At 35.0% G+C, this 21,615-nt stretch overlaps 1 protein-coding gene across 1 annotated transcript in view; it reads left to right on the forward strand.

Moving 5' to 3' along the window:
* The window catches only part of LOC150099808 (uncharacterized), a 187,878-nt gene that overhangs the window by 64,965 nt on the left and 101,298 nt on the right, over nt 1-21,615 (forward strand). The window contains exon 5 of the mRNA XM_090404516.1: nt 6,504-6,685. Within this exon, the coding sequence (XP_090260642.1) occupies nt 6,504-6,685 (182 nt within the window). The remainder of the gene's footprint in view (nt 1-6,503; nt 6,686-21,615) is intronic.

Genomic DNA, 21,615 nt, shown 5'->3' on the forward strand with positions numbered 1-21,615 from the left:
CATGATGACCCACCTTGAAACCTAGATGAACTAAGGGATAAAATTACACAATATGTCCAGCAGATGGACAACTCTTGTTCTTCATGTGAAGGTTTTCACAGAAAACCTTCACATGTGCTATGAAACCTGTCTTGAAAGACAAGGTGCCCATTTTGAGCAAGTAATCTACTGTTGCTGATGCTTTATTCGACCAAGATTCCACTAATAGTTGTGGATGTAAATATTATCATGTGTAAACATATTTCTTTGTTAATAAACCCATTTACTCCATAACATATATCATTGTAGTTATTCAGTACTTTTTTTTTTGCTCCATACTATATCATTTGTATATTTAATATGATGTAAATTTTGTCTGTTTACAGTTATTTCCATGTTTTCTGGGATAGACACAAGTTCCTCCAAGCATATGTTAAACAAATATGATAAAAGTGGACATCATGATGGATGCATCTCTCAACTGATGTTTAGTTTCATTCGCTCCAAATTTTGTTGTTTCCATGTTATTTTTTATAGTACTGGAGTATAATATTGAGAATTTTCCTCTTTTATTTTTTTGTTTTAAAATTTTAAGCAATTTGTTTCTGCTTATTGAGTCAATTGCCTTCATAAAGTCTATAAATCAGCAATAAAATTTTTGGTTTTTTTTTCCCCACATCACAATTGTAAAAAATCAGTATAGCTTGCATCAATTATCTCCCTATCCTAAATCTCATTTGCTCTTCTTCTAAACATTGCTCATAAGTTTCTTTAATTCAGCTTTGTATAACTATTATAAATAAATTGTATGTGTCGGTAAGGTTATTGGAATATAATTTACATATTCCTGAATTTATATATGGGAATTATTCTTTCTGATTTCCGGTATCATTAGGAATTTCTCCAGTACTTAAGATTTGGTTGAATAACTTCACTAAATATTGCTTTGCTCTTTCTCCTTCATACTTCCAGAGCTCTATCAGTATTTCATCCCTACCTGGAGTGTTATCTATTTTCATTTGTCTGATCACAGCATCTGTTTAATCTTTAATATGTTTGGGGCATTCTCACTTTTACCCTATATCAAGGATATAAATCTTTGTCTTCTTATTTAACTTCAGACAAACAAAGAATTAAGAATTTGGGGAGGTAAAACTAACTTGTCTTGCCATCAGTATCATTAATTCCTGATATATACACACATATATGTAAATTTAATAAAAATAATGTATATGACTATATAGCCGAATGATAAAATAGAAAATAACTAATTTATTTCCACAGGCATTACTAATTTCATCTTTCTAGAACTTTATTGGGTTTATAATACATAGAAGAAAAAAAAACATTAATTGGCTATATTACCAACATTCTAAATTATTAATGGATTGCTCACATTGGAATGAATTCGTGGACTAGCTGTGCTGAACTTTTTTCAAGCTATCTCAGGCTTCCAGTCTCTGTGTGTCTGAATATATATATATATTCAGTTGTAGATGGCATCAATGGCAAAATCAAATTAAACGTATCGCTGATGTTTTCACTTCTATGTAATGTACCCAATGAAGTCTTCTGGAAAGACAAAACTAGTAGTGCCCTTAAAAATAAATTAGTCATTTTCTGTTTTATCATTCAGTTATATAGTCACATAAGTTTTTTTTTTTAAATATATATAATAAAAAGCTTAAAAAATACACATGAGCAGGCTTAAAGTATATTAACCCTTTAACTGCTGAGAACGTATTATTACGGGCTCGAAAATACACGCCTGCTTTGCTGAGCCCATATATGTATGGTTGGCGTGCCTCCCATATTTAGACAATTTTTAGTATGGAAAGAATCGTAAGATATTCAAACTTCTCGGGTAGGTTCCTCCATTTATTGCCAACCAATTGAAGTTTATTTGACTTGGTTTTCTGTCATTGTATGACATCTAAAGAGAAAAATTTTAACTGGTGCAACTAATCATATGCAGCACGATGCATAAACCAGACTGCAGGGATTTCCGGGATGTCACAACATGGCATCTAGCAGTAAATATCCGCATTATCTTACTGATGATCAAATTTATGAATTGTTAACAACATATGAGTCAGGAGAAAAATTGTCCAAGTTAAGTGAATTGTGTACTTCATATGAAGAATATCCTGGTGATGTAAGTGTTACAAGCGAGTGAGATAGTGACAAAAGTCTCGATACGAACGTGCGTACTGAAGATGTATTGTTCAAGTGGCGTGATGATGCATTTACTCCAAGTGTACACAGATTTGATAGCAGTAATTCAGGAATAATCACAGGTAATATCACTGATGATTCTTCAACTTTAGATATTTTTGAACAATTTTTTACCATAGAACTAATGACAACAATAGCTGACGAAACAAACAAGTTTCATACCTTCGCCACAAATAATAGACCATCTACACCATCTTCATGACTAAAGCAGTGGAAAAACACGGCCCCTCAAGAACTTTACATTTTTCTAGCTATTACACTGCTAATGACAAGGGTAAAGACACTTAAAAATTTCTGAATAGAGGTCTACAGATCCTCTCCTCTCAACCCCCCAGTTTTCTGATTTGATGCCCCAGGACAGATTTTTGTTGTTCCTTAGATTATTGCATTTTAGTGATAATGAAAATCAACCTGAAGGAGACAGATTATATAAGTTGAAATCTGTAATTGAAAGTCTAAGAAAAAGTTTCAGTGAAATGTTCTATCCTTTTCAAAATTTGTGTATAGATGAAAGTCTTGTTCATTTCAAAGGTAGATTATCATTTGCCCAGTACATTCCTTCGAGAAGAAGTCGATTCAGAATAAAACTATTTCTCATCTGTAATTGTGAAGCAGGTTTCATCACATATTTCATATTGTACACTGGGAAGGACACAGACATCTTCCCCGAGCATGACCTTGGTGTGTCGGGTGCAGTTGTGAAAACACTTATGACGAAATATTTACATAGGGATCACACACTATTGATTGACAACTGGTGTTCCAGCCCTCTACTTTTCGACTGGTTGCATAAAAACAAGACCAATGCATGTGGTACAGTCAGGAAAAATAGAAAGGGAATGCCTAAATTTTCACAGAAACTAAATAAGGGACAAATAGAAGCAAAGCATATAGACAATATTCTTGCAATAAGGTGGCTTGACAGAAAAGAAGTTTCTATGCTGACAACATTGCATGAAAATGATGTTACACAGACAGACAAAAAAGATCGACAGACAAGAGAGAATATTGTGAAACCACATTGTGTGGTGGATTACAATGTCAACATGGCTGCTGTAAACACGACAGATATGATGGTCACTTCTGTTGAGTGTATGAGAAAAATTATGAAGTGGTACAAAAAACTATTTTTCCACCTTCTGGATATGACCATACTAAATTCCCACTGTCTCTATAATTTAAAATTTGGAAAAAACACAAACTTAGCAGTCTACCAACTCATGCTTATCAGGGATATAATTCAAAAGTACCATATCCTCAGAACATCAGGTAGGTTGAAAGGACGTCCATCACCTGGAGATCAACCACTGCATCTCAAAGAAAGGCATTTCCTTTCTCCTGTACCTTCTACTGAGAAGAAGAAGAATGCAGCTCGAGTTTGTTATGTCTGTTCCAATAGCACTCTTGAGCAGAAGAAGCATCGTGAGAGTCAGTATATGTGCACCAAATGTGATGTTGGATTGTGCACAGCTCTGTTTTGAAAAATATCATTCCATGCTAAATTTTTAGGATTTTCATACCCTGGCGCTTGGTAGGCTTAGTAATAACTGTGTTGTAAATAATAGTGCTCTTTATATATTTTGATTAATTTCTACATAAATTAATGTGTGTAATTTGCATAATCAAGTGGACACCCCCTTGATTATGTAAATTTTATAAAACACTATTATTGCCATTTTTGTAAGTGAACAAGTGTATATCAAGAATGTATGATGCTGTCCAGACTTCTTACTTCAGTAAGAATTTTGATTGATTTTATTTATAATTTTTTTGCAAAATTAATTCAGCACATGGGACAATGTCAGTAGAATATAAAATCAGCAGTTAAAGGGTTAAAAATTCAAAATGTAAATAATTTTCTTGGATTATACTTAATAAATATCTATTTATGTATGCATTCAAAAATGTGCTAGAAGAAATACATAAGGATATAAATACAGTCATCCCTCGACTTACATCCTTTCAAAGATACGTCCGCGATCCCATAAGGGAATAAATAACATTTTCGGCTATACTTTCGAACAAAGCATAAGCTAGCATAAGGTAAAGCATGCATAGTAACAGCGCTTTCAGCAGCAACCTCCCTCAGCAGTCGGCACGTGTCATCAACAGCTCCTGTGTTGATTTGTTTGAGAAATGGGTTATTTGTGTATTTATCGTTAAATATTTCGCGATGTTTTGTGCAACATGACCACTACCCACACAATTAAAAAACCCAGTGAAGAATCGCAAAAAAAAAGAGGTGATTAATTGATCTTGAAACTAAGTTGCAAGTTATAAAGCAACATGAAGCTGGTAAGCCTGTCAGTGTGATTGCACATGACTTTGGATGGTCTCATTCTACAGTGATGACCATTTTAAAAAATAAGAATAAAATTGTAGAAGCTGTGAAAGGATCTGCTTCCATTAAATCGATGATAGTTACGAAGCAACGATGAGGTCCTATCGGTGATATGGAAAAGCTACTTGCATCATGGATAGAGGACCTGAACCAAAAGTGCATACACCCTTAGCACAGTGACCATAACTGCTAAGGCACTAAGTCTCTTCAACATGTTGAAGGAGAAAGCAGAATCCGATTATGACTGAATTCAACGCTGCTTTCGGTTGGTTCATGAGATTCAAGCAGCATTTTGTGCTGCATAGTGTGAAAATGTATGTGAATATGCGTGTGCTGAGAAGGCTGCCAAGGAGTTTGTGGAAAAATTGGATAAAATTATTACGAAGGAAAATTATTTGGCAAATATTTAATATGGATGAGATGTCCTTATTTTGGAAAAAAATGCCCTAGCGGACATTCATCCACAAAAAGTTAAAATCTATGCCTAGTTTCAAAGTTCTTAATCCTGCATTATGATTCTGTTACGGGTGTGGTTGGATATAAACTGAAAACATTTATGATATGGCACAGTGAGAATTCACGAATCTTCAAAAATATTAGGAAGCATACTCCCAGTTCATTATCGGAGCAATAAGAAGTGAATGACTCAAAATTGTTTGAGGATGCCTTAACTGTTATGTGAGTGAAATAAAAAACTATTGTGTGAAAGAAAATGTAGAATTTAAAATTTTATTCTAGATAATGCTCCAGGTCATCCATCCTATACGTCTTACAGCGGTGATCTTCACCAAGTTCAAGGTCATGTTTCTTCCTCCAAACACTACTTCATTGATCCACCCGATGGATCAGGGAGTTCTTGCAGTGTTTAAGGCTTATTATCTACTGCGAACTTTTTCACAAGGGATTTCTGCCACTGAAGGAAATGACCAGACGCATGCAATTCTGGAAAACATTCAATATTTATCATGGGATTCAAATTATTGCTGCGGCTTGGGACAAAGTGACCTCTCAAAGTATGAGTGGCATATGGAAAAAAACAAATTAAAAAGAGTTGTGCATGATTTTGGAAGTTTGTAATAGTGGGCCTAGCAAACAATGTGAATCTCGAGGTGAATGATGACGACATAATTCAACTCATAGAGTTTCCCTGAAGAGTCGACAAACAAAGAATTGGTCGAACTGGGGGAGAAACAAAGAAATGTTCTTTGCAGTTAGCGATGTTCTCAAAATGGCTGAAGACGTGGACCCCAATGTTGAACGCTATTTAATAATAGAAACGAAAGTACATGATACGTTTGTTTGCTATGAACAAATTTGTGATGAAAGGAAGAAGAGGAATAAGTAAAGCACATCGGACATTTTCGTCAAAAAATCAAAGGTTACACCAGAAGAGCCGCAGCCTGATCGTTCACACAGGGAGATAATGAAGATGTGATTGTGGAGGAAGATTTGGGTGATTATTCTCCTGTTTTATAGTGGTAGTAATGAACAGTACAGTTTTATAAAAAGGTTTAAAAATTAAAATGACAGTATACTTATTACTGTTAAGTCCCTAACCCCTATAACTGTTGATTTAATGTATCTACTTACGTCCTGCTGGATGGAACGGAACCCAGACGTAAGTCGAGGGATGACTGTACATGTTTTATTGAAAACAAATTGTTATATATAACTATATTCAGCTTATAAAATTCTCTTTTATGTTATAATAAAACTGTGTAAAACAAAACCTGTAATTAAACTGCTGTGTTAAATCAGTTTATTATGTTATTTGTATATTTGCTAAACTTGACTGATAATAAACTATTAAGATTTATTAATATACATTTTTAGTTGTAGGATATTTAAATTTTAGGTATATATATATATATACACACACATTAAATAAATATTAATTATATTAGATACATTAGATATTAAATAAATATCTTTATTTATTTGTGCTTAGATTTGAGCATAGGAAGGAGTTTTTCCAAGGAAAGGATTTATCAAGATTTAGATCAGAAAAATGTCCTGACAGAATTAGAGAAATCAAAGGAATCAACTGAAAATTTTGATCATGATATGAAACAACAGTTGTCTCAGGAGATAATTGCAAAACAGCATAAAATAAATCGCCTTAAAACTGAGGTATAGAAATTAAGAGGTTTTCAGTAGATATATGCGCCAAAGCACCAAATATTTAGCCAAACCATACTGAATTAAATTTTATAAATAGATGGTTTGAAAAAAGAAAAAAAAAATACACTCAGTAAAAATTTGTCAATTTTTAATCAGTGTATATTTTATTTATTTTTTTGGTTCAAAACATTGATTTATAAAATTTATTTGCAATGTTTAAAATTTAATTAATTATGCTTCATTCAAATTGTAGAATGAAGAAAGATTATTTATTTATTTTTTTTTTATAATATATAATTTTATTGATTTCTAAAATATTTACACATATACAATGATCATCTTGAGTGACATTCTAACCTAGTGTTTACAAAATGTGCTGCATATATGATTAATTTCTACGTTGGATTTCAATTAAAAATTTCAATTTTTGCCTCTATATTATGTATTTACAACACATGTTCTTCAAATATTAACAATGAAGATTGTACAGAATTTTCTGTATAATGAATGACTAATATAATAAAGTTAATAATAATAATAGTATTTTTTTTTCACACTGAGAAGATTTATCGTACATAGTATTTACATATATATACATGAGACATATTTTCTGTACATTACAAAGATTCAGTACAATATGCAGATTTTTTTTTTTAAGTTTGAGAGAGAGTGATTATACATACAGATTTCTGCATTTGCTTATAAGGATTACTTGTAGATGAGTGAGGCAAGTTAATCTCACCTACTTCGAAGCTTGGGTTAGCTTTTATGAAGAGAGTGGGATTTAGCCTTCACTATTTGTGTTGTTACTACTGTTTATGTATGGAATGTAGGCATTGGATGCTAGTGATTTGTGATGTGTATATTAGTGTTAATGGTTTCTTAACTTTGTTGATATATTTTCCAGCATTCGTTTTTTTTTTAATGTTCTGTAGTTATCTACGTGTTTTAAATTTCTTGGTAGGTTGTTGAGTTGCGTGGGTATCTGATGTGATCTCACAAAAGAACCGTATGAGTTGTTGACGGGTGTGGCGATGTAGAGAGTTGTTGTAGGTCATGTTATACGATATGTGTCTCTGTTGTTTCGATAGGTGATGTTGAAGTAATTCCTTGTTAATGTTATGTAGTGTTTCAGGTTTTTAATGCTCAGAATTCTGTGTATCGCCATATTCTTGTCGGATATTGGTTGTTGCATGTAAGGTGTCCAGATCACTGTTGACACGATTTTCCTATGTAATGTTTCTAATTTTGTTAGGTGGCTGTTCGATGAATTTGCATAGACTGTTATTCCGTATCTGAGTAGGGATTCACAGATACTGTGATATAGGAGTTTATGTTGGGTGGAATAATGTCTTTAACTTGGAAGAGTTTTGCTGCGATGATCCGGAGTTTGGTGTGTAGGTATTCTATATGTTTTGTCCATTTAAGGTGGGAATCTATATAGAGACCGAGGTATTGTGCGTGTGTTACAGGTTTGATTTCGGAACATTGGCAGGTATTTTTGTTGTTAATGCAGCGGTATGTGTGACAATGTATCGATAGTGATGCAGGGCTTATGATTCTTGGGTTGTGTAATATCAACATCTGTATTTTGGTGCTGTTGATTAGAATTGCGTTTTGGTAGAAGTATGTTGTGAATTCGTTTAGGTCTTGTTGTGCTTTGCAGAGAGCTGTGTTAATGTCTGTGTGGATTGCTAGTAGTGCGTTTTGTCTGCGTATTGAAATATTTGACTTCTTATGGATATGTTATGAACATCGTTAATGCATATGTTGAATAGAGTGGGTGATAATATGGCACCTTGAAGTACACCGTGTTTTACTTGTATACTCCGACTGTGACATGTACCTATTTTTGTTACTTGTGTTCTGTTTGAGAGGTAGTTCTTGAACCATGTATGCAGTGTTCCTCTTATACCTATTGAGTATAGTTTGGTGAGTAGTATGTCATGTTCAAGTGTGTCAAATGCTTTGGTTAGGTCCAGCAGTATAAGGATGGCGTGCTTGTTTTTGTCGAGAGCTTTGTTTATTGTGTCAGCGATGTCTTCTAATAAAGTAATGGTGCTTTTTGTTTTCTGAAAGCCATATTGGTTTTCTGAGATGATGTTGTACTTCTGTAAATAGTTCTGTAGTTTGGTGTGTGTTATTTTTTCTAGAATTTTTGAGATGACTGGCAGTGTAGCTATTGGTCTGTGGTTCTGAGTGTCGTTTCTTTTGCCGTGTTTGTATATTGGCATAATTACTGCAGTTTTTAGTTGTTATGGAACAATGCCTGTGTTGAATATTATGTTCACGAGTTTCAAAAGTATTGGATTTATTTGTTCAAAGTTGTTATAAGGTCTGTGAGTCTTATTTGGTCTATTCCTGGAGTGGTCTTTGGTTTTAGTTTTAGGAGTGCTTCTTTAAGTTTCTGTTTTGTTATGGGTGGAAAATACATCGTTTGTTGTTGACTTTGTGTCGGTAGTTTTTTGTTGATTGTTGGTAGTTTGTCTTTTTTGGGTTGTGTGATGTTATTTGTGAAAGCATGGTTGAATGAGTCTGCTAGTTCCTCTTGGTTTGTGTCCTGACTGAAGCTTTTTGCAATAAAATCTTGTACTGAAGTTTTCTTTTTTCGGGTTACTAATTTGTTGAGTGTAGCCCATGTTTGCTTAATGTTGTTATATTCCATGAATTTTTGGAAGTAGTAGCATCTTTTTGCCCTACGAATTTTTGTTGTTAGTTTATTTCTTGTGTTTTTGTATAAGGTTTGTAAATGTGTGTTACTGGGCGACTTTTTAAGTTTTTTCCATAGATTTTCTTTTTCAGTAATAGTATTTAGTATGTCGTCATTTATCCATGGATTGTTTTTTGTTTATGTATGGATGGGAGCCCGTATGTTGATATGATCAATGCATGATTGTGTTAGTGAATTATTGAGTATTTCTTCTCTTGTTGGGGAGTTAATGGTAGGGTTTATGTTGTACTGACTTAGTATATCAAGATATGTGTTAGTGGTTGAAGAAGCATGGTCAAGAGTATTTATGTTAATATCTCCTGTTAGGATGAGCCTGTGTTTGTATACGTGGTTCGATGCCGCTTAGCCATGTTTCTAACTCGTGAAGAAAACTGAGTTGATTATTATCTGGGGGTCTGTATATTGTGTTTATTGTGTATTTGATACTATTGTGGCTATTTGTTAGTTCCAAAATTAGTGTTTCCGCATGTTCGAAGTGAGTTTGTTTTTCTGTCACATTGTATTTTTCTTTGATAAATGCTACAATGCCACCTCCTCTTTTGTTTGGTCTGCATAAGTTGTATATTTGATAATTATTTATGTTGTATGCGTAAATTTCTGTGTCGTTTATTGCAACTTCGGTCAGTATTAGCGCATCTATGTTTATCATGGTATAATTGAGCTGTGTTATCAATGTAAGCCAGTGTTTTTTTATACTTCTTATGTTTGTGTGTATGATTGTGAAGTTGGTGTTGGTGGAAATGTTGTCTGACCATTTCTTCAAAGAGTCAAAGATCTTGAAGTTTATGTTGTCTGACTGGATATGTTCGCCTATGTTTGAGATCTCCATTATATAGTTTTTAGATGAGTTCTAATCTTATTATTAAGGATGTAAAGAGTTATGTGTTTTATATTGGTAGGCTGTGTAAGTCGGATTCACTTGTAATTATGTATACTCGAGTGTTTTCATTCTTTCTCAAAAATATCTGGGAATTCTTTGTCCACAGGAACTTGTAGTTTTTCTCTGTTTTTGTCTTCCTTGCTTGGTATAAAAGATTTTTTAAGTATGAAGTCCAGTGTTCCGTTATATAGATTGGTGTTGGGAGTTTCTTATCAGTTAGGATCGTTGTTGTTGGCCTTGTTTTCTTGCTTGCTGTAAGAATGGAGTCTCTCAGATTTCTGTTGGTAAAACGAGCGATGATTGGTGGCAGTCTCTCTTTATTTTTCTGTGGTTGCGATTTGAATTCCAATTTTGCTGCCGATCAGTTGCATTATGTTGCTTAAGTCTTCTGTATTTTCTTTCGTTATTCCCTCAGTTTGAAGTTCTTTTTTTCTTTCTTTTTGTAGCACGTGTTCCATTTGACACTTCAGTGTGTTTACTTTTTTCCGCAATTCTTGATTTTCGCGTTGGAGTGTTTCTTGCGTTTCTATCGCTACCGTTAATTTCGTCTTTATTTCTCGCATGGTTCCTAACATTTCTTCAGAGGTCTCGTTATTGAACTGTATATAATGTTCATACTCCTCGAATTTTTTGTTAATTTGTTCCATGTGTGCATTTAATAAGTCTTTCACCATGAGTTTAAATGAATCAAAGTTATCTATAATTTTAGGATCCGGAAGCGGCTTACCTTGAAGTGCGTCGTTACTTTTCTTTGGTGTCGGGTCTTTGTTCTCTCATGTCACTGTTGACATCACCATTTGGTCCGTTTCACAGCTCCTTTTGCTTTCCATGTGCTTTCTGAGATCCCTGAACAGTGGAAGTGTTGTTTTTTGTTACATCCGGAACACTGTGGCCCGTCCCCTTCATCGCTTAATGGCTTATTGCATTTGTTACAGCTCATTTTGCTTGAACTTTGCTGTCTCAGTGACCTTTAGCCTTTCTTCAGGTTAGCGACTATAGTGCGACTTTTAAAATGGCGATGTCCTTTGTTCTTCGTTGGCTGGTGACTGCAGTACACTATGAACTTCCAACACTGAAAATTTGAATCTTACTTATCTGATTTTGGTAATTTGAACGTCCCTGTCTTCACCGTGACTAATAGAATTAAATAGTAGCACTTTCAAGTTAGAAACATGAGTTAATTAACACTTTTAAACCTATAAAACCAGGAGCAGCAATACAGTGTACATGCATCCCTCTGCCTACACAGCGCCCTCTCTAATTAAAAAATGTATCCAATAATACTTCACCTAAATCATGTAATCACATGAAAATAGTGTGTGTGTGTTTGTAGAAACTTGGGAAGTTTCAAAAACTGACCGAGAGTTTATGAGAATAATCTTTACCATCAGAGTTGGCTTAGCTCTCACTATTAATGAAGATGCTCGCTGGTGAGATGGCCTTTTATTAGTTCTTTTCATTAGGGTTTCACTGGCCTGTTTGGCAGAAACTGTAAAATGACAAGAATTCTCATTCAATATCAAGTCAATTCTATTTCAGAGAATTGTATTTTTCGTAAGTGAACGACAGTCAGTGCTTAAGAATGGTTACCAAAGAAGAGTCTAAATATATTCATTTCAGCACTGTAAAATAAACAGATCAATCCATATTTCATCCCCTACTTAAGAAACCTTAAGAAAAGTTTCTTCAATAGTGCAAGCTAAGGCAACTCCAATGCCAAGGATAGTATTCTCATAAACTTTCTCTCATCTTTATTTGAAACTCTCCTTTTTTTGAGCCCATACATGAGAAGTTGGGCCTCTCAACTTATAGTACATTACTTCTGAATATGCAAAACGACCCAGAGGAAGACCAAGATATAGGTGGATTGATACGGTACAAAGTGCCTTAGACGATAGAAATATAAGATCTGATAATGTTGGAGTCTTAATAGACTGATTTGGAGGAAAATTGTAGATAGGAAGTTAGTAATGATGTAAATTTTTTATATAGTACTATCATATCCTGTCCACCCCTTGAGGGTACATGACAGGAATTTGATGATGATTATTTATTTTTTTGTTACTTTTTATTTATGTTTACATAGTCTAGAAACTTTGCTCCAGAGACCAAATGTTGAACTTTTTCAAGCCACTCAGGTCTCCGATAAGCAGAGCGGTGGGCTCACACTAGTCATTGAAATATTTACCTCCAACCTAAAGACAGTCACAAACCTCCATGCCCAATGCAGGATTCGAAACTGCAACCTGTTGGTTGCAGTGGATACGCTAATCATTCTGCCAACTAGGCCAGTAAATGATGAATTTAGTAGTGATTTTGGGTCACTCAGTAAGATTTAAGTGATTTTTGTAGATCACTCAGAAATTTTTGAAATGTAACACCCACAAATTTATCTCAGAATTTTTGAACTTGGTCAATTTGAAGTCTGTTGTTTCAGGCTAGTAAAACTTACTCGGTGCATTAATAAAATGTGAATACACAGATTGTAGGTAGAGTTTGTGTTATTTAAATAGTGCATGCCAAGGCAACTCTGGTTCTCATAAACTCACTGTTAAATTTTCAGAACTTCAAATTCTTTCTATGGCTATACAATATAGATGGATTGTAATATCTTCCATTTCGATATATAATAAAACTATCATTTAATTTTATTGTACAATATTGCATAAAAATCAGGGAAAAAATGTGCACTTATTTCTTCAAATAATAAAAATATTTACAGAACTTATTTTGAATTGTGAAATATCGAGAATAATTAAAATTCATGTATTAACAACCACAGTGAAAATTATTCATCATCATCATCATCATCAAATTCCTGCCATGTACCCTCAAGGGGTGTACAGGATATGACAGTACTACATGAAAAAATTACATCATTACTAACTTCCTATCTACAATTTTCCTCCAAATCAGTCTGTTACTTGTCAAGACTCCAACATTATCAGATCTTATATTTCTATCGTCTAAGGCACTTTGTACCGTATCAATCCACCTATATCTTGGTCTTCCTCTGGGTCGTTTTCCTGCCAACCTGGCAGAGAACACTTGTTTTGCTAATCTTTCCTCTCCCATTCTATTTAAGTGACTATACCATCTGAGATTAGCTCTGCTAACGCATTCCTGGATGCTGACAATGTCAAGTTCTTTCCTAATATCCTCATTTTTAATATGATATTGCCATTGATGCCATCTGTTCACGCCTCTAATCTTTCTCAGGACTCTCATATCTGCGGTCTCTAGTCTTTGGTCAAGTGTTTTACTTCTGACCCAGCTGTCAGATCCATAAGTTAAAATTGGTTTGAACACAGTTTTGTATACAGCTAATTTAGTGTTCCGACTAATTTCTTTCTTATTCCATATGAATTTATTCAATTGACTTCCCACGATACCAGCTTTGCTGATTCTGTTGTCTATTTCTATATTTAGTTTACCATCTTCAGTAAAAATTGTGCCTAAGTAGCTGAAATGTTTTACTTGTTCCACAGGTTCTCCATTCACAACACAGTTGACATTTTCAATGATTCTGCCTATTTTCATTGTCTTTGTCTTTTTATTGCTGACCTTCATACCATATCTATTACAACAGCTATTCAATTTAGTCAGAGAATCTTGCAGACTTGTAGCGGATTTATTTAGAAGTATAACATCATCCGCATAAAGCAAAGAGCTGACATTAACATCTCCAATTTTGATATCAGGTTTAATACCACATTCCTTCATAATGTGATCCATATAGATAATGAATAACAGAGGGGATAATGTACATCCTTGTCTCACACCAGATTTAACATTAAACCATCTTCCTGTACTTCCTTCAATTCTAACTGCTGACTCACAACTCAAATAAAGACTAAGTATTGCTTGATATAATGCCCCATTGACACCATATAACTGCAGCGTATTGAATAGCTTCTCTCTTGGCACCTTGTCATATGCCTTTTCCAAATCGACAAAACTTAAATACAGATCGTTGTTATATTCCCATGCTTTCTCGACTATTTGTAGTAAAGTGAAGATCTGATCCTGACAGCCTCTATTTGGCCTGAATCCAGCTTGTTCTTCACCAAGCTTTTCTTCCACAATTCTTCTCAACCGTTTCTCAAGTATACTTGCATAGATCTTGCCAGGAACACTCAGTAGGGAAATACCTCTGTAATTCTCACATTCAGTTTTATTTCCCTTTTTTATATATGGGTACTATGAGAGCTCTACTCCAATCATCGGGAATTCGTCCCTCTGTCCAGGCTTTCTGAACTATGCAGTGCAGCCACTGTAAGACTCTTATACCACCATACTTCAGCATTTCTGGTCGAATATCATCTACTCCTGCTGCCTTTCCACATTTCAAGTCTTTGATGGCTTTTTCTACTTCAAGTATGGATATGTATTCCTGACTGCATGCCTGGTCAGTGTTTATCACTGTGCTGTCATCACTGCTTGTTTCATTTAGCAGTTTTTCAAAGTAATTACTCCATACTTCAAGGATATCTTTTTCTCCTGTTTTCATTTCACCTTTATCATCTCTAATTCCTTTTACAGCACTCTTTCCTCCATTCCTAAGCTTCTTCAACAACCTCCAGAATATTTTGCCACCTTCTTGATATTTATTTTCTATATTCTTGCCAAAGTCCTCCCATGACTTTTGATTAGCTAGTTTTACACACTGTTTAGCTTTCTTACATTTGTCTCTGTATTCTGTAAGAGTAAAAGCTGACTTATTTGCCAGGAACTTTTGATATGCTTTCTTCTTTTCCTTCACTGCCTCTTTAAATTCCTGTGTCCACCAGGGAGTTCTGATTTTTTTATCTTTGCACACAACCTCACCACATGCCTCTCTGGCAGAATCAATCAATGTTTCCTTCAGAGTTTGCCACTGAATCTCCAAGGTTTGATTCCTGTTCTCAAACTCTTTCATTTTCTTTTCAATAATATTTCTGTATTTTAGTCTACAGTTTACATCTGAGAGCTGCTCAACTTTTATTCGCTTTAAAACTTTCTTACATGTTATTCTTTTCAATATGAAATTCAATTTTATCCTGCTCAAGACTAAATAGTGATCACTTCCAATTTCAAATCCTCTGTACACTCTGGTGTCCTGCACCAGGGAGAAAACATCACTATCAACAATAACATAGTCAATGAGACTTTTCTTATTCCTAGCCTCTTCTCTCCATGTGAATTTGTGCACATTTTTATGTTGGAACATGGTGTTAGTAATAACCAGTCCATGTCCTGAGCAGAAATCCAACAGATATTTGCCATTATTATTAGCTTTGCTCTTTTCTCCAAATTTTCCCAAAATATTTTTGTATGTCTCACAATCATTTCCTACTCTACTATTTAGATCCCCAACAAGGACCAACTTTTCCTTTTTCATTGTGTCAGTTGCTTTTTCTAAAGCCTCAAAAAATTCCTCCACTTCTACCTTAGTAGAACCTTCTGTGGGACCATAGGCACAAATAAGTCTCATTGTCCAGTTCCCCATTCTCATATTTGCCCACATTACTCTACTTGAGACCGACTGCCATTCAAGAAGATTAGCCTCGTATTTTGTGTTGAATACTATGGCTACTCCTTCTTTTCCTTGATTGTTATTGCCTGAATATAACATTTTGTATTTATTGCTCAGAAAGATCTCACCAGTTTTGGTCTTTTTTGTTTCAGTCACCCCTATTATGTCGATCTGGTACTTATCTAATTCCTCAGCTAGCTCCATTTCTTTGCCATTCAGGCTTCTTACGTTGATAGTACCGATCTTTAACTCTGGTGATGTTGAGTTGGGGTTTGTTTTCAGATTTGTTCCAGTAGCTGACTTTTCGCTGTTCGCCCTGGTTCCCTGGAGAAAACAACGGGGGCCTTGTTTAACCGGGCGACGCCCCAGCCGGCATGAAATTTTGTCATGTTGTACCATCATTTTTTATTTTGGTTTAACCAATAAGAATACAATTTGGTCGGCTAAATCCCAAATTGCCAGCCCATCCTCGTTCGTTCAGTATCAAAGTAGATACCCAACAGGGTGCACCACGAGAAGGTAAGGATTGGACATTAGGTCAGAAGCCCTGGTCGGTTCTCCGCATTCCTTTAAAGGCTATGTGGAGGTCTCCTCTCAGTTATACAGCTTTGACCCTTAAGCACCCCGTGAAAATTATTTGATTGTAAATATTTCATCTTAAGTATCTTAGGACATCATCAGTACAGTAGTTTAAACAATAATAGGAATAACATACAGTTTGGGCGCATGATCACAATAGAATCTCATTAAACGTGCGTAATGCGTAACGTGTTACAGAAGTAAAAAAAAAAAAAAAAATAATAAATTATTTTACACAATTTTGTATGACAATTTCCCATACTTTAGGAATAGTAAGAACGTCGTTGCGGTTTAAATTTGGTCTGTGTAGTAAGGCTTCAGAACTTTCTTTATATAAACGTTCATGTTTATATAAAGATCTATGTAAAAGTTTAGACTTTTTCCAATGGATCCTATGGCTTGGATTTTCAGTTCCGTGTTGAGAGAGGCCAAATTTCTGAGGTTTAAAAAGACAAATGTGGTCTTGATGTTCTGAGATGCGTTTCTGAACAGAAACTATAAAATTCTTTCAAGGAATATGTTGGTAGCTAGTACCAAAAAAAATTTTGAGAAATTGCACTATGGAATAAGTTTACCCATTAGCAGTGGAAACTCTTCTAATTGAACAGTGTGCGAGATAAGGGGAGGCTTTTCCTGATTGATTGGGTTTGTTAATCATGCATGTAATAGGAATTTTTTGCTTTGGCCGGCTGAATACCAAATCTTTCTACTGATTTGGCCAAAGCCGAATATCTGAAAAACATGCCAAATACCAAAACGAAACCGAATATTCAGTGCATCCCTAATTTTCAGATTATTAATTAATCCTTGTGTTTTTTCTGAGTGCTAATTGATAAAGCTGAATTTTACCAGCAGTAACTGTTATATTAGTTCTCTTTTGATTGTCTCATATAATGTTTTGGTATACCATTGGCCAAACAACAGTGTTTATTCTTTGCGGATCTTCCTAGAAACTGACCATAAAGTTTTCAGATAATTAATGGTTACCTTATAATTACTTTTTAATATCAATCCAGCATCTCACATAGGAAGTCACAGATTTTATAACACGTTAATACTGTGTGTGTAGACCAAGGAATTAAGAGAGAAGGAATTTGTGACGTTAGTTTCTTTCTTGAGGAGCACTGAGCAAAGACTGTTCCACAAAATATAGATAGATAGGGAAAGAGGAGTAAAGAATGTGTACTAGAAGCTATTATTTTCCAAAAATAAAAAATAATAACAAAAAAACACTGTACAATTCCAATCCTTGTGTAAATAAATTAATATTTTACCTGCAGATATACCATGATATATTACCAAATAATTAAAAACATTTTCTGCTCAAGACATCTTGGGGTTTCATTCATACTGTGAATGATGTTAAGCAGTTGCTGCTCAGTATTAGTTTGGAAGAAAATGAAGGAATGAAAGGGTGCTCATAAAGTGTTTCCAGAAAAGATATAAGGCAGAAAGAAATCATCTGTAACATAGCCATTAAAATGCATCTTTGTGTGTGGGGGGAGATCATCATTCAGCCAAATTGCTTTCTTCTGGATCAAATCACGGATTTTTGAGGAGGCTTTTGGGGTATTCTGAAATTAGAATGATCTGGGATTTTTACAGAGCTTGACAAGTGAGATGTCTTGAGCAGGAAATGTTTTTATTTATTTATTTGGTAATATATCATGGTATATCTGCAGTAAAATATTAATTTATTTACACGAGGATTGGAATTGTACAGTGTTTTTTTTTGTTATTTTTTATTTTTGGAAAATAATAGGTTCTAGTACACATTCTTTACTAGCAAAAAAAGTTGAATAAAACAATACTACATCTATATGTCACAGTTAATAAATATGTGATATGCCATACCATTGCATACTGTTCCAAAAAGCACTGGAATTATATAAAATATACTTAAATGATGCTAAGCACACCTTGTAAAACATGACAGAATTCAGTATGCATGATAAATGCAAGCAACATTGTTGATCTGGGTGACATGTCCTTTCATGTATTCTATCTGTGCTAAGTTAAGCTGTCTTATAAGAATGTGAACCACATGTTGTTGTTGTTTAAGTATTAAACTTTAGTTCTGATTACACTGTATTAGAATGAACAAATCATTTCTGAAGCCTCCTTGATCAAACCTGTATGTAACTGTTACATGATATATAAGGTTTTAACTTACTGCTAAATGCACACACTAGCAAGTAGAGATAAGGAAGTTGTTGTTTCACTTCATAAGGTCTTGATTATTTCTGTAAGATAGTTGCCAGAACAGGTGTAGTGTAGTGTAGTATAGAACAGATGTTAGTTTTTTGTAGCACAACTTTTGTGCATAACTGAGAACATATCATCAGGACCAAAAGACTTTTTTTGATATCTAGTTGCAAGATTTTTTTTTTTTTTTTTTTTTTTTTGTGAAAGACCATAGAATATGCTGTGCACCTTATCTGGTATAAGAAGAGATATTTGTCTTGTACGTTTCTTGTTTCTTCAGGCAGAGATGGATGATGTTGGGTGATGTTATGGTGGTGCTATCTGGATGAGAGAGAGAATTACAGATAGGTGAAAGTTAGTTCAGTGGCTAAAGATGCAACATCTTGTACAAGTTGAATCCTTTCTTTTAAGCTTACATGGTGATCCAAATGCATTTTTGAAAATTATGGAGACAACTACTGTTTTTGAATAAAAACTTTAGTTTAATATAACTAAAATCTACATTTGATGTTTCGACTTTTATGTCAAGGTCATCTTCTGGAGCATACAACTATACACAGAGAACAAGCTACACTACAATCAAACTGGTTTGTTAAAGATACTGACCAACCGCTGCAACATTTGTTGTCCTGACCTCTGGTGGAAAAAAAAAATACATCAGCGCTAGAGTGTGTTATCTGTTGGTTGTAGAACTACATTGGGCGTAACAACAAGTATCTATCTATATACATATATTAACATCATGATTATACTTGTACATTCCAGGCAGTTGGTATGGAATGGTTTCTAATACTAGCTGAAGATTGGCTAGAGTCCTGACTTATGCTGGATCTTATATATTAGGTAGGCTGAATGTGTGCCATCCAGATCCTTGGAATTTTCATGCCATCTTTGTTGTTGATATTTGGGTGGTTTATCAGGATTTAGCAGGCTTCCTTAAATTTCCTTTCATACCAGGTTTTTGTGTGCTGTAAAGAGTGGGTGCTTTTCCAGTTGATTTGGTGTAAGGTGTTGAGCACGTGGTCTGAGAGGCCTGCTTCACCATAATGTTTATATATAATGTGTTCTTTCTTGCGTATAGGGATTGTCAGTCCTGTTTCACCAATGTACCATAAGTTACGGGTGCAGCGGATGCAATAGACTCCAGGATGTGCTAATGGGAGGAGAGGATCTTTAGAGGAGTTGAATATGGTTTTAAGTTTAGTGGGTGGTTTAAAGGTGGCATTGAGGTTATAATGTTGTAGGATGTTGATTTTTTTTCTGATAACCCTTTAATGTATGGGATGGCTATGGTTTTACTGTAATCTAGATTTGTTTTTTGTTGTTGTTTTATGGAGTATTTTATTAATAGCATTTTTGTTATAGCCATTATTTATGAATGTGTCGCTGATGATTTTTAGTTCTTGTTTCAGGGCTTGCTGGTTAGAGCAAATTGTTGTAGCTCTGTTTTTAAGGGTGTTAATGACTCCATATTTTTGTGATGGGTGGTGGTGGTGGTGGTATGAATTAGCATGTATGTATTGGCCAGTGTGTGTCAGTTTTCGGTAGACCGTGAAGGATAGACTGCCTGACGGAAGCCGTGTGGCTAGTGTGTCTAGGAATGGGAGCGAATTTTGATTTTCGATTTCGATGGTGAATTGTATGCATTCGTGTTGTTTGTTCAGGTGGTTAAGGAATGTGTTTAGCGTTTGTCGCCCGTGTGGCCAGATCACACGCACACGTCAACGTATCTAAGCCAGACGGCCAGTCTTAGCGTGGCGGAATCAAGAGCCCTTTGTTCAAAGGTTTCCATGTAGAAGTTAGTGATTGGGGGGGAGGATAGTGGTGAGCCCATGGCTGTACCTTCTTTCTGTAGGTAAAATTTGTTTTGTCACACAAAGTAACCAGACTGTAGTACGTGGGCAAAGAGGGCCATAATGTCGGGCGGAAATTTGTTCTGTAGTAGGAGAATTGCGTCATTGATGGGGACATTAGTGAAAAGGGCAGAAACGTCGAAACTGACTAGTAAGTCGTCTTTGTCGAGTGTTATGTTTTTAATTTTGTTTATAAAGTGTTGTTTGTTTTTTATGTAGTAGCGGGAATGACCTACCAACTCGTTGAGTGTTGCTGCTAATTTCTTGGCCAAGTGGTAATTGGGACTGTCTATTCCTTCTATGATTGGTCGGAGGGGCACATTTTGTTTGTGTATTTTTGGAACCCCATATATTCTGGGGAAGGGGGGCATAGTGGGGTTCGAGTTTTTTAACCATGTCCTGTGGCCAAGAAGTGACGGACTTGAGTAGTTTCTCTGTTGTATCCTTTATCCTTTTTGTTGGTTATAATTTACCAGCTTATATGTGTTGTTATCGGCTACTAGTTGATATGTTGACCTATCAAGGACGACAGTGGCATTGCCTTTATCCGATTTCATTATTTTTATGTTTTGTTTGGCTTTTAATGACTTAATTGCTGTTAGTTCTGTTTTTGTGAGATTGTTCTGTATGGTTTTCTTAGTGTTCAGGACATTACTAGTTTCTAGTCGTATTTTACCTGCTAGGTAGGGACCTGATGCCTCTTTCTATGTGGTAGATAAAATCCAATTTGTTTACCTTTTTAGGTGCTATTACATAGTTAAGTCCTTTATTCAGTAGCGTAAGTTTGGCGTTGTTCAGGGTATGACTGATATGTTGATCACATGGTTCTTGCTTGCCAGTGGTTGGTCGCTCCTTGTCTCCCTTATTTATTGTTCATTGTTGGTGTTTATCGGGGAAGAGGTCTTCTGATTGGATGGATTCCTGTGATTGGCCGCCATATTTTGCTGTTGTTTTAAACTGTGGAATTTGGTCTTAAGTTTTTTTTTATTTTTTTTCTTTATTGAAAATCAAAATTCGCTCCCGTTCCTAGGCACACTAGTCACATGTCTTCCTTCAGGCAGTCTAACCTTCACGGTCTACCGAAAACTGACACACACTGGCCAATACATACATGCTAATTCATACCACCACCCATCACAAAAATATGGAGCCATTAACACCCTTAAAAACAGAGCT

Source organism: Typopeltis vanoorti, chromosome 14, assembly GCF_054136105.1.
Source record: "Typopeltis vanoorti isolate ZY-2024b chromosome 14, IOZ_Tvanoo_1.0, whole genome shotgun sequence".
NCBI lineage: Eukaryota > Metazoa > Arthropoda > Arachnida > Uropygi > Thelyphonidae > Typopeltis > Typopeltis vanoorti.